This window comes from Cygnus olor, chromosome 1, assembly GCF_009769625.2.
Source record: "Cygnus olor isolate bCygOlo1 chromosome 1, bCygOlo1.pri.v2, whole genome shotgun sequence".
In the NCBI taxonomy this organism is placed as follows: domain Eukaryota; kingdom Metazoa; phylum Chordata; class Aves; order Anseriformes; family Anatidae; genus Cygnus; species Cygnus olor.
Genome location: NC_049169.1, coordinates 174,320,352 through 174,334,051, shown reverse-complemented (window position 1 = coordinate 174,334,051; position 13,700 = coordinate 174,320,352). Strand labels below are relative to the sequence as shown.

Below are 13,700 nucleotides of genomic sequence, written 5' to 3'. Positions count from 1 at the left end.
AAACTGTTTTAAGAGGTGAACTGGGAATTTTTGATAATTAGCAGGTTTTCGTTTGTTTTTAATAGGATTTTACCCTTAAGCAATACATATATACACAGGGTCTTTCCTCTTACTCTGTGTTTCATGTGGGTACTTACATTTTTTTGTTCGTGCTTTTGAATTTTTCAGAAAGACCTATTCACAAATATTGCATTATAAAAGAGTTTTTTTGTTTTGTTTTGTTTTTCTCCTACTCATGTAGAGTATGGTATGCTTAAGCTTGCTAGGTTTAAAGTTTGTTTTACCTTGACATTTTTCTCCATAGTGAAATTCTGATCTGAAAGCTTATATTAATAAATTTCCCTTCTGTGTTTGAAATGATCTTGAATGTCTATTAAAATTGTATCCAAATAAATGACATCTAAATTATTATAGACTGAATATTTATAAAACAGTGCATGCTGCAGAATGATAAGTCTAAACTTGCAATTCTTATTTAGAGAAACAGTTTAGAAGTATTGCCTGAAATTTTTACCTTCCCGTTCCCCAACCTATTTTTATATATTGATCTGATATGATCTAATAGAAGTATGTTGGCCTCTTATGACTAATTTTGTCCTATAATCTCTTAAAACTTCACATTTCTCAACCTTCGCTTAAAGTACGAGAGTATGAAAGATAACATGCTCATTTTTTTTGCAAGTATCACTAGGAAATCTGTACATGAGTTCCTTTTCCCTTATGGAAGAGGTAGGAATATGAACAAGTTAAATTAGTTCTTTCTTGACTGGTGTAGGAAGATATGGGTTTCATTAATCATGTGATGTAACACAGCTGGGCATGACAAGCTGGAGCATGTCTTCCAAGAAATTTCAAAACAGCTTTCTTGAAAACCGCTGTGAATGAAATAGCACATTTTTATAGTAAGACTGATTAATCAAAATAGGCCTTTCCTAACACAGAAATAAAATGAATCCAATTAGATGTCAGCTCTGTAGCTGTGCTCAGAATCTCTGCCAAAATTCTGTGCAAAATACATTTCCACTAGAGTTATAGAATACATATAATTTTGTATTTAGGGTAGAGAACCAAACATTGTCATAGATTTCTATTTAAAGATGGTAACCTACATCTATATTTAGACATTCAGAGTGGGATTTATTCATACAGCTAATTAGCAATGGGATTCAACTCAAATGTAGGTATCTAGATTACGGTGAGCATTGTGTTCTCTTTTAAGTAGATCTCCATTTACTATAATGGGAACTTAGACACCTATCTGACATATGAACCTCCTTCCTTAGAGGCACCTAAGTATCTGAATCTGGGGCTATGTCCCACTTACATTCCTTAGTCAGGTAAAAATACATATACCTGTCTGTATGAGCAGCACAAAATAGTACTACATGTAGAGTGGAAGTGTCTGAGTTAGTTCAGCATCAGAAACAATTTGGACACATTAGTATATTGGTTTTCTCAGGCTTATTAGCTTCTCAACAAGGAATCATTTTAAGAGATTTTACATTGATTAGCCCAGAGAGTGATATTTGAAAAACTTAGCCACTATGTAATATATGGTAGTGTCCATGATCTCTTTGTGCTTTGCACATATTCAAACAAAAATAAGTGTTATGTAGGCAGGAGATCAGCCTTTCAACTACAATTATAGCTTGTTGTTGAAAATCATTTTAAGATGTATTTTCAAGTTTTCATTTATTTATTTGTTTATTTATTTATTAAAGAAATATCACCATAGTAACTCCAATAACTCCATGAAATTGCAAAATGTGTCTGACTGTTTCCCTGATTACGAGTAACTTTTGATACAGTGTCTATCCAAGGACACAGGACTTAGAAATAAGTTTCCACAATTTTTGCATTTATAGACAGCTGTAATAAACTATATAATTGCCCAACATAAGCGAAAAAACAGTGTCACAGAATATTAGACACTGGAGACTCTTGACTGAAGAAAGCCATTTTCAACGCCTCAGTTACCAAGAAAGCTTCAAGCAGACTGTGCCTTCCAAGACATGTTAGTCAATAACACTAATACAAATAATAAATGCAGAAAGTAAGTATTAATTAGTTCTATTGCTCACAGAACTATGTGTTTTTGTTACCATGTTATCATTCAGGTGGTAAAGTGAAATTCTGTGAATACCTAGCATTTGTGTGTTCTTGGAAATTTAATAGAATTACCTTACTGTAAAATGAGAACAGCTTGGTTCTTAGGAAAAAAAAAAAAAATCTATTTTTATCTCACATGTAGGCTTTTATAAAATACCATCATATTTTATTTTTTGCAGACAGTATAATCACCCCTGAATACATCGTTTCTTTAATACATTGTTTCTTTAAAAATTTTGCTTAAAAACACCTCAAGATACTCAATCTTTCTGAATATGTGAAAGATCCCCAGTTTGTGGCACTATGGGACATGGTTTAGCAATGAGACTCAACAAGTCAGGTCAACAGTTAACTTGAAGATCTTGAAGGTCTTTTCCAATCTAAATGATTCACAAACTGTGGAAAGACTCATGGAGGGCAAAACTGTTATGACCAGGAATATCAGCAGAAGGAACATGCTAGAAGGCCAGTGAATGAGCAAAGCTATTCAAAGTTTTGCAGAAGCTTAAATTACCTTTGGTGACAAATGGAAAGTCAGAGGATGGAACTGTAAGTGAAATGATGCTCTAAAAATCAGGGACAAACCAGCTGACTTCTCAGGTTCTTGAGAGGCTGACAAGACATTTGATTAAAATACTGAAAGAATATATATATGCATTTAAATCAGGGAGGAGTTGTCTTTTTCTTTCCATTCTCACACTCTTTAATCAGACTACTTGTATTTAGAAGAATAAATTAGAGAAAACTAGTAGCTCCTTAGCTTCTCCTGATCTGCTTGCAGGTTTACTTCACTGAGCCTCAGATTCTGCATGCCACTCTCCATAAAAGAAAGCAAAAATGCAAACACCACCAGAATGTTTTGAGAATGCTACAGATTTTGCTCTGTAAATGAAAGATAAGCAGATGGTTCTTGGTACAACTATTAGCTACTCACAATTATAACTGATGGTGTCCATGGGACATGACACCTTTCTACAATATAGTAAGATTACAGTATGTCCGTTCTATTGCTTTAAAGCATCTTGTTAAATTATCCTCTATTTTTGATCCTTTACCTGTTTTACTGAAGTATCTGTAAAACTGCTTGTTAAGAGAAAGCATGTTAACAGGTGTCCTTGTGCATCGGAGATGAATGCATCCTTGTGGGATGTACACATTATGGATATAGAATTGTCTTCACACTTCTCACAATCAACTTTTTTCACCTCTTCACACAGTGAACACATCCAGATTGTTGTCACTACACTTGATTGCAGCATAGGAGGCTTACAGGGTCACAGCCAGCCTTGTATCTTTTGTTCTGTCAATGAAAGTCTTGTGAGCTTTACTCTCACACTTTCAATTTTAATGTGGCTTTTTAAAAATTATTTTTATAATTACACTACATTAATAGCATAATTAAGTACTTTTCATATATGTGTACAGTGCCAGCTTTGTTTCTGTAATGTATATTCAAACATATCGTTGTGAACATCTATGTTTATTTATGCATATGAAGATGATTTTTCTGACAAATAGTCAGTGGAATACAAAAAAATCTCTTTCACTTTGTAATTTTGCCAGACTCACCTGCACCCATTGTATCAGTCTCTTTTGCGAGGATCTGTTTTACAATTCCAAAACTATATGCACATCAAAGAGAAACAGTAATAATAATAATAAAAATACTAGATAAATCTCTTTTAAAATATGGGGCAAACATGAATTTTCACAGATGAACTTCATGTTTTCACTAATAGCAGTTTTTCTGTGTAAACATATCAGCATTATGTGCACTAATTCAGGAAGATGATGAGTTCAAGTTTGATTTTAATTATGTGTCATCTCACTGAAGATGATGAAATTTGTGTATTCCTGCTGAATATCAATAAATAGTGAAAGATGAAAGTACGTAATGTAAAGAGTTGAACAGCAAATCTGATACAACTTACCCAAATGGGCACACAGCATACCTGAAGATGTTGAGAAAAGAGAATAAATAAGATGTTTTAAAATAATTTTGCCTTTTTCCTGTTCAAAACACTTGATGAATTTCCCATAATGTTGGTGGGTAGAGAGACATTTAAGACAGGCAAAAGAAATCTTAAATTCAGGTGTGTTTTAGCCCTGGCCTATTACTACATTTTGAGATAATCACATGGCATGAGTTAAGGATTTTATCTATATTACAGATCTGTTCTCAGAAGGCTTTACATTCCCCATTGCAGCCTTTGATAATTCAATTAGTCTCTCAAAAAGTTGGGAGTAGCTGATAAATTCACTTTAATGTTAAATCAAGTACCCCAGCAGGTTTCTTTTAATATGATCGCTTCACAGGGAGCTGAGCTCTAGAGGTGATACCTCCCAAATGGAGCCTTTTGCAAGGAATATGTGGGCCTCAAGAACAGATTAAAAGAACTGTCTGTACCAACATAGCTTCTCGCTATTAATAAAGTTACTTCAGATCATGACAGTGATCTCATTCACTCAGATGGTTGTCCATCTAGTTTAATTTAATTTAATTGACAACCTTAGCTCTCTCCATGGATCAGATTCCATGAATATGACGAATGATCTCAGGAACAGAGAATGTCTTTAAACAAGCTGATTTTAACCCTTCCCTTTAAGCACTGTCTTTTGGGATTCCCAAATCTTATTGGCAGACACTGATTGCTGAATAACAAGTAGGAGGGGATTAGCTAAATCTGCATTGACCGTGTCTTCAGAGAATGCTAACAATAATGCCAGCTCTGTTTGTCTACCTCTAGGAAATGAACATAGAGTATGTGTTAGATGAACAACAGGATTTAGTGTGGTAAATAGATGTATGTCCCTGTAGAAATCAGCTAGCAAAGCAGAGAGAAAAAAGTCCTACTAAGAAAATGCTGCTTAGTACTTACAACCAGTTGGACTTAATAGGCAGATTTTCATTGACCTTCTGTACAGGATTACGGTCTTGTTAGAAGGAAGAGTTGAATTTTAGATGCATTCATCCATATCATCAAAGATGCATGTTGTCGTCATAGTTGGAGCAGGTTAACTGTGACACTGGAATTATACAGAAAATGCTTCATTTTCCTATCCAAAGGTAGAAAATAAAAAGGGATGGGGAATATAAACCTCTCTCTATGTGTGAAATGCTTTATTCTGTATTTTTATTCCACATTTTCCTCTTTGAAATTAAATAGGCAATTATATTCAAAGATAATTTTTGCTGATTGTTTTATAAAACAGATTCTCACAGTAAGCAAAATTAAATGTTACTTTAGATATGTTTGTTTCAAAGAAAGAGTTTGAATGAAAACTAATTTCTAATGAATATTCTAATTCTACTGATAAATTCTATGAAACTTAGAAATTTTACATAAACATTCAGGTTTATTTTATAATTTCTTGTCTTATTTTTACTTGAAAATTAGAGACTTGCAAAATGTCTTCTTTCTATGCTGAGTAATTAACTCATTATAGACTGTGCTGGTTTTATATACTTTTCACGCAATTATTTTTTTCTCCTTAATATGCCCCTAGCTTTTTTCTACAAAAAAAAAAAAAAAAAAAAAAAAAAAAAACCACTCTAAAACTGACAATATCTATCCCAAGATATGTTGTAAATGTCAGCCTAGCTAATCTGTCCAATATGGCTTTAAAATACTCCTTGCAGTTATTCAGGTGCAATGAACTGTGGCTGCAAAACGTTGGAGGCAGTTTGTAACACCCAGCTGCAATTGAATTTATCTGAATATCATGTAAAACAGTAAAATAGTGTAAAATAGTGGCTAAAAGTAGCTGTGTTCATATAACACAGGAGCATTTGATAATGCAGATATGCTCTACAGGGTTATCGTCATTGGTTTTCATCATCTTTATACAACAAAAACAACAAAACTGCTAAATAAGCATGTCAGCTTTTCAGAAGACTGTGACTGATGTTTTATGAACAAAGTTGTTGACAGTTTGGAAATCCTTGTTTATCATCCCAGCCCGACTTTCTCAGAAATGCCATCATTAAATCAAAAAGCACATTCCAAATTTAAACTGAGAATTTGTTTAAAGAAGGAATGAATATTTGGGCTGATGTTTGAAAGACACAGACTCAATGAATGGGAGAGTTCAGTCCTACTGAACCTTTAAAATAGGATTTTTGAGCTCAGAATTGTTTTCAGGAGTGGAATCAGCAGTTGATGGGAATTTGAGATATGCTGATTTATACCAATATTTTTTATTTTGTCTTCAGAAAGGAGAGAAGTGGCATACTGTGATTTACTTTACTCTTTACTTTTCAGACAACCCAAAATCTGGCTCTAAGATCCAAGGATAGCAATTCTATATTCTCAGGATGGACAGAAATGCATGAAAAAATCTGACACAAAAGTATGGGCTGATTCACAAAAATCCCTGTTAACTTCCTTGTTAAGTAAAATTTTAAAGTATGCTTTTGTAGTATTTGCAGAAGATTTGTAGGTTTGAACTACAGCTAGAAGAAAAAAATGAAATTTAGCATTTTTGCAAATTACCCAGTACTCTGCTGTGTTTAAGATTCAGCTAGATCTGGGAGCCAACAGAACCTGGGCAGCAAAAACAAGGTATGGCAGCTCAGAGGAATTAGTGAGGAGCTTGGCTCTCATCTTCCTCTGTCTCTTAATTCAAGCAGGAGATAGGATGATGTTCTGGACATAGCTATTATATTAACTTGCTCTGCTCACAAAGTACAGTTGATCAGCTGCTCTGCATTTTTCTTGCTAAGTTTCTGGAAACATAAAATAAAATAAAATAAAATAAAATAAAATAAAATAAAATAAAATAAAATAAAATAAAATAAAATAAAGGGTTCTTCATACCATGTAAAACATTTTGCTTCTGTAAAGTTAGCAGCACCTGTACATCAGCAAAGCCACTCCCTGCTGTGACTCTGACAAGTTGGAACCAGTGCTGCAACCTCAAGGACAGACTGGATCATCCACAATTTCCCTCAGAGAAGAGCAGCAAATCCCAGTGTGTTCTTTCAGGCATTCAAAATAGAACACTTTGAAGCAAATTTTACTTGTGTAAAAAGAGTTTAGTTTGGCATAAGCATGGTAGCACAGTATTAAGAGGAGAAACTAATCTGTTTTACTTTTGAAAGGAAATATCTCAGTGGAAAAGTACCAGAAATTTTGATCTGACTATATAGTGAATGAAATATTCAGTGGGAATCCCAGAAGTTATAAATGCATGTAATCACTAGGATATTACTTTGCAAAGGGACAATTTTCTTACCAACAATGTCACATTTTGGAAAAGGGGACTCAGAATGCTGAGTTACATGCTTAAATCTCACCTACATTAAATTAGGGGAAATTAGACTCTCAACAGTTTGTTGAGTGATGAAAAGCTTCAGCCAGCTAATTAGAAAAACCAAACCAATGAGTGTGTATGACTCTAATACAGAAATAGGTATCTTCAGGATATGAACTCTGTGCATTCATTGAAAATAGGTAGGCCTGTCTGGGAAGTATTTTAGATCTGGAGTGTATCACCAAATACTGAATGACTCTCTGAATCCATCCTTCTCCATTGTCTCTAAAGACAACATAAACATTCTAGTTAATTTTAGTTGCAGGAAATTAGATTATGTGGTTTTCTCTGTTTCTTGAAAGAGCATATTATCTCTCTTTTAGCTGCTGTTAGGCATCTGTTGAAACTAATATCCTTTTTTTTTTATTATTATTTAATCCTTTGATTGACAGGAACTCTCCTAGAGTTTTGTAAATTAGATGTAAGATCTAGTTTTCTTCCCTGTTGCATTCTAGTAAAAGCTTGAAGAGGAGGGCTGACAAAACCATGTCTCGCCTTCCTATTCGCTAGGATTTAATGTATGTGGTAAGAGCTGCAGGTTCAAACAAGTCTTCTGGTGAATGCATAGTTAAATTCTCCCACTCTATGGGTAAATTTCTGGGTGTGTAAAAGGTGCAGACCAATGCTATTCACAATAAAAATTTGAAGTGACCACCATGTAAAATGGCACGTTAGAAATGTTTGATTTTGTCCAGTAAATGAGACCTTTCAAAAAATGGCAGCTGTAGGAATGCATATCTTTTCCCTGAATCCCAAACAGGCTTAGACTGGCATATTAGTTAAAAGCTATGTAAAAGGAAAGATCATGCTCAATAGTTGTACTTAACACAAATAAATTCTAGTGAAAGACTTATCTTGAGCATATTTTATTTGTTACCATGGATAACGTCAGATGTCAAATTGCCAGTTCTTTTAAACTTTTTTTTTTTTTTTTAAGAATTAATTTCTGTGTTTTCCCAATTAGAAGAAAAAAAAAAAACACTTTGCTGGGGGTTTCTGAGGTGAACATTGACGCAAAGGCTAAAATAACTTCAAAAAGTCTTCAATTTCGTGTTCGTCCTATACAGCTACCTCCATCTTTTAGATTATTACTGTTCTGCATGGTCTGCCTGACCAAAGAATAGGATTTGCTATGCTCTTTGATCTCTTCAAAATATATTGAAATCTGAAATCAAGTGCTTTGCCTGAGTTTGACTTCACTGGCAACAGTGAGCTGAATAATGTACTAGGATTTAGAGTCTTCCTAATATCATCTAAAAAAAAAATAAAAAAATCTTCAGAATTGGTCTGGCTATAACTGGGTGCTCTGAAGACATGATGTGTGAATAAAAGAATGAGGAGCAACAATCAAGAAAGTTTTTAAAAAGAGAGAGAGAGAATAAATAGAAAAAGGAATACCAGCTAAAACATTTATAGAGGAAACAACCCTATATGATTAAGAGGCTGTACAAAGGGCCAAATGTCATTCTAAGAAAAGAGCACAATTTCTATGTAAAATATTCAGAAGGCAGAGCTAAAATATTTTGTTGATAGCCATAGTGCAGAGCTCCTTGCATATACTGTCAGTAATGCAAAAATAGTTCTACAAAACACAAATATCCTTTCACTTATTTCTTTCAAATTAATCATCTAGGTTAGAGGTTTTCTACATACTAATACTAGGGACAATTATGACTGTTTAACACAGAGACAGATGCCAGATGTACGCATGTAACAGTTACAGAGGAAGCATATGCATAGTATCAACTCTACAAATAGTCGAGCTCCCTAGGCACTCAACAGTTTTGAAGCTAAGGGAGGTAATGTTTTTATGTTATAACATTTTCCCTTGGTGGTAGCAAATTAGCTGCCTTGTATCCATCTTCAGCTGCAACTGCAGAGTCACTTGAGAGCTTACAAATAAGTTTAGAGCTCTGCTAAACTGCTTCTTAGATACCTAAGAAGCAGGATATGCACCATGTGTATGATGTAACAGATGAACTAAAGAAAAGAAAAAAAGTTGATTATTTTCTTCACATAAGACAATTTTTTCATACCTTAACTACTTACAGAATTTGTGCAAGGTCATTATAAAGAAACCTTTCCAATTACTGGAATCCATCACTATAATATTTACTTCATTTACAGTTTTTTATATGCTTTCCACCATGACTTTACTTTAATGGGTGCCCCACCTCTTAGCCTTTTTGTTGTCTTGGAAAGAAAAGACAAGAGACTACTACAGATAATTTTGGCCTGAAATCTTAGTATCACAGATAATGGAAAGAGGAGAAAAATGGACCTCGATATCTACCTCATGGCTTTTCAAAACCAGCCTCTGGGTTTTCTGTAAATTAATAAATAAAATAAAATAATAAAATAAAATAAAATAAAATAAAATAAATAAAATAAAATAAAATAAATAAATAAATGTTGATCATGTTTCCATCTCTACAGTGGGTTTGGCAACATTTTATAGCATGTCTGCCCCATTTCTAGGGGTGTAGCATCATCATAATCTCTACAGAGTAAGGATTTCCTTAAAGGAAGTCTGCAGATAGACACTGACTGACATATTCTGAATCCTTCAGCAGTTTTAAAGGTATCAGCTCCAGCTTCTACTTGTTTTGCCAGAACAATATTTAACTCATCTAATGTCTCGCTGTTGAATTTTCTTTGAAGGATATTCAGACAAGTAATCTGAGGGCAAAGCTAAGACTGACTGCATTTTACTTGATGGCATTTTTTGTACCTAGCCTTTAAATCTATTTCCAGAACTAAAACGCATTTCTTATAGGAATATCACTCAGATGAGGGATTTCTAGAGACCAGAAAAAGAGCTTCTAGCAATTAACAGGCTTAAAAAAGTGAACATATTAGTGAAAACAATGAACACATAATGACAACATCCTTGGACATAGACCCCAAATTATCAATTCTTTCTTAACGGTATGTTTGGTCACATCAGAGTCCTCTGACATCAGCACAACAGATTAAGCTATAACAAATGAAAAGGTGACATAAAAATATGACAGTCCATTGAGCAGCTCAGTTACTGCAAATAAAAGTAACTAGCAAGAGAGATTTTCTGTATTAGTGTTGTTTATATATATAGTCTTCTTGATCCTGGAAAGATAAGAACGTGATATAGATTAGGGTTTTTGATGAAGGATCTGTGGAAATGAAGACACGAATACTCTGAAATCATCTTCAGTGTCTTTCAGAGATTCATTTACAGTTCACGGAGAACCTGAAAATATGTTATTTAATCTGTTTACGTGTACAATCCTCTTTGCCAAACTAGTTATATTTAGAGAGTCAGATTTCAAAAAGGCATCATTCATTATTCTTTTTGATTGATCTAATTAGAGCACCATTCAGGCATAAACCTAAGTAAGATAGCATTATGAAACTAAAATTCCTAAAAGAGTGCGGGTGCTTTATAAATTGGCATAAGGTTAATCCCATTCTGGAGATCTCTTTTGAAGGTGGTAATAAAACACAACACCAGCAATCTGCTAAACAATAGTCTAGGGCACCATCTAATCAAACAATAATGAATATGCTACTTATCATGCCATAAGGGAGACTCCATATGAAACTGGTAAATCAGTTCTTTTTCCTAGGAAGACATTTCTGTGTCTGTATGTCCAAATGAGATTTCCTTAAGGAGAAACATCAAGGAAAGAGTTCTTCCTCCTGTTCTGTCAGATGCATTTCACCTCCCATGAAGCCCAAGTGTATGACCCTTATACAACATCAACCTTTTGAAGCAGAGAATGATATCCAGTGGGTTTCTCTATCTATTAGTATAAAACAGACATGGTCTTATTATGTCTTGTAAAGGAGATTTTAAATGTAAATCCAGGCATGCTGGCAGGAATGTGGGGAAAGCTGTATTCTTTTTCACCAAAGTAGCCAGATTTTGAATGGTTCAACATCTGTGGTGCTGTTAAATTTTGTTGTTGTTGTTGTTTGTGTGTGAAATTTTGCAAAGGAAAACAGATTATCTGAAAAGCTTTAATGTGTTGATTCTGTATTGGACAAAATCCTCCTCCTACACAGAACCTGATACACTTCCATTCAAGAGAACCTACCTATAGTCAGGATGTAAATAGAGCTATCAGACGATATAGAAATGGATTTCTTCAGAAGCCTGTTTCTCTACACAGTGGCACCCTCATCAGTCAATGTCTGTAAACAAGTTGTCATATCCAAATTTGAGACAAGCTTACAAAGCAAAAAGCTTAGTGCCTTCTAATTAAAGATCTGTGTATTGAGATAATTGGTAACTGGTGGAGAAGGTTCAGTAGTATAATATATAGCTAATCATTGGTGGCTTGATGGTGTGACAGATGAGGATAGCTTCTTTAAATTATGGAGTTTTTATATTGGTATTTTCAGGAAATGTCAACAGCATGATTATATTTTCATTAATGTTGTCTTTCCTTCCCATTCATTGCTTTTGTTTGTCATAATCACTTGTCTTTAACTGTACAGTCTATTATTATTTGTATAGGACACAGCATAATGGGGCTGTTTAATGATTGGATTCCTAAACATTGCTGCAGTACAATATACAGTGTTTAGCATTTACTAAATATTACAAATTAGATATGGAAATTATTGATATTGCAATTATGACTAGCTCACAATAAAGTTAGCAAAATTTTATTTATTTTTTTATTTTTGAATGTCATGCAAATTCTGCTAAGGATTGCACAAATTCAGCTAGGTTTCAGATACGAGTTATTCCAGTTTATGTGTCAGCACTGAAAAAATTCCAATATAAAATCTGTGGAACTGCCTTGATCAAGAATAAGAAAATGTGTTATACTAAAAATATTATTCCTAACAGATCCTCAAACTTATTCTCTTATGTTAATCACTGCAATTTTGTTTCCCTTCTTTTCCAGGAAACAGCTTTTGGGCTCTAAAACAAAGATTTACTGTTTAAAACTGTGAATTTGTCAGGTCACTAAAATCTCCATGTATCTTCTCAGCTAAGTGCAGAGCTGGCATAGCTAGCCCTTGTACATTCCTGCCTGCAGTGCTGGGCTGGGAAGAGTTTTTTATGGTGGGATGGGGAAGAGGCCAAAATATCTTTTCATGGCTGTCATATGGTAATTTTACTGCAAATTAGAGTAGGTGCCAGTCTGACTTACAGGCAAACTTTGGAAAAAAAAAAAAAAAAAAAAAAAAAAAAGGGTTTCCAAAGGTTTCTCAGCCTCTCCTCTTTCTCCTGTAATGGGAAGAAATTATTACTCAGATGGGCACTATTTTTTTCACTGCTGCCCCAGACTGATAGGAAAGCAGATAATGAAGCACCCAGAAGCATCTCCTCTCCTTTCTTCTATGTGCTTTTGTCAAGGTGCAATAGAAAATGTGTCAATTTCTAAGGCAACTCCTCTCCCATTAGGTCTGTTGGAGTTTGTTGGGGAGAAGTGTCCCTTGCATTTGCCATCTCAGTGCATGGGGCTGGAATACACTTTCACTTCACTGTCAACTATAAATGACCGTGTTTGTACAGTCACTTTTGAGAACGATAGCAAGAAGTGTCAAGGGCCATGAGCTATGCCCAGAACACAGATAAAAGCTGTTTTTCTGCTTTGGAAGTTTTGACATTATTGGGAATTTTGGAAGCAGAGCCTATCCCTGTCTGTGACTCACAGGTTTGATTTGCCTCCAGAACAGCAAGGCAGAGGCCAAAGACCCATTGTTGGGATCTGTGGACCAGCCCGCTGTGAGGATGGAAAATTTTCAGGTAACAGAAATATTTTCTTGCTGTTATGCTGTCTTTAAGTAAAAATATATGATCGTCATTAGATTGTAAATATGAATTTAAAGCACATTTCCATAAAAGAAAATGTTAAATATTCCGTAGTGCTTATTGTAATCCTGCAATATTTCTCTAATATTTATGGTCTGGGACAACTGTGAGCTAGAATTAAATCCATAAACCCACCTGTTTTTTATTGTTTTAAAAGTGTTTTATGCTATGCCAATATTAGAAATATAATTTATTTATCCTCTGTTCATAAAACAAGCAAGCAAGCAAGCAAACAAAACAAAACAAAACACAATGACAACACAAACAACAACAACAAACAGAGGAAAATTATAAGGATTACAGGCATAAATGTTTTAGTTATAATATCAGGAAAGGACTGCATGATCCAAGGGGTTTACAAAGTGGCAGCCCGTTCTTATTTTACTGCCAGTCATTTTGCTAATCTGAGCTACATAATTGCTTTGCCTAACTGAAAGGAGCTTTTAAACAGACAAGCCAATAAAAATGC

At 34.3% G+C, this 13,700-nt stretch overlaps 1 protein-coding gene across 4 annotated transcripts in view; it reads left to right on the top strand.

The window, feature by feature from the left end:
• PCDH17 (protocadherin 17) overlaps positions 1-13,700 on the top strand; it is an 88,246-nt gene that overhangs the window by 66,464 nt on the left and 8,082 nt on the right. For 2 of the 4 annotated variants that reach the window (XM_040540848.1, XM_040540838.1), the window contains exon 5: positions 13,091-13,165. The exons of 1 other annotated variant lie outside the window; for it this stretch is intronic. In XM_040540848.1, coding sequence (XP_040396782.1) covers positions 13,091-13,165 — 75 coding nt within the window. Of the gene's footprint in view, positions 1-13,073; positions 13,166-13,700 lie in introns of all 4 variants that reach the window. One more of the 4 variants, XM_040540868.1, reaches the window with a different exon arrangement.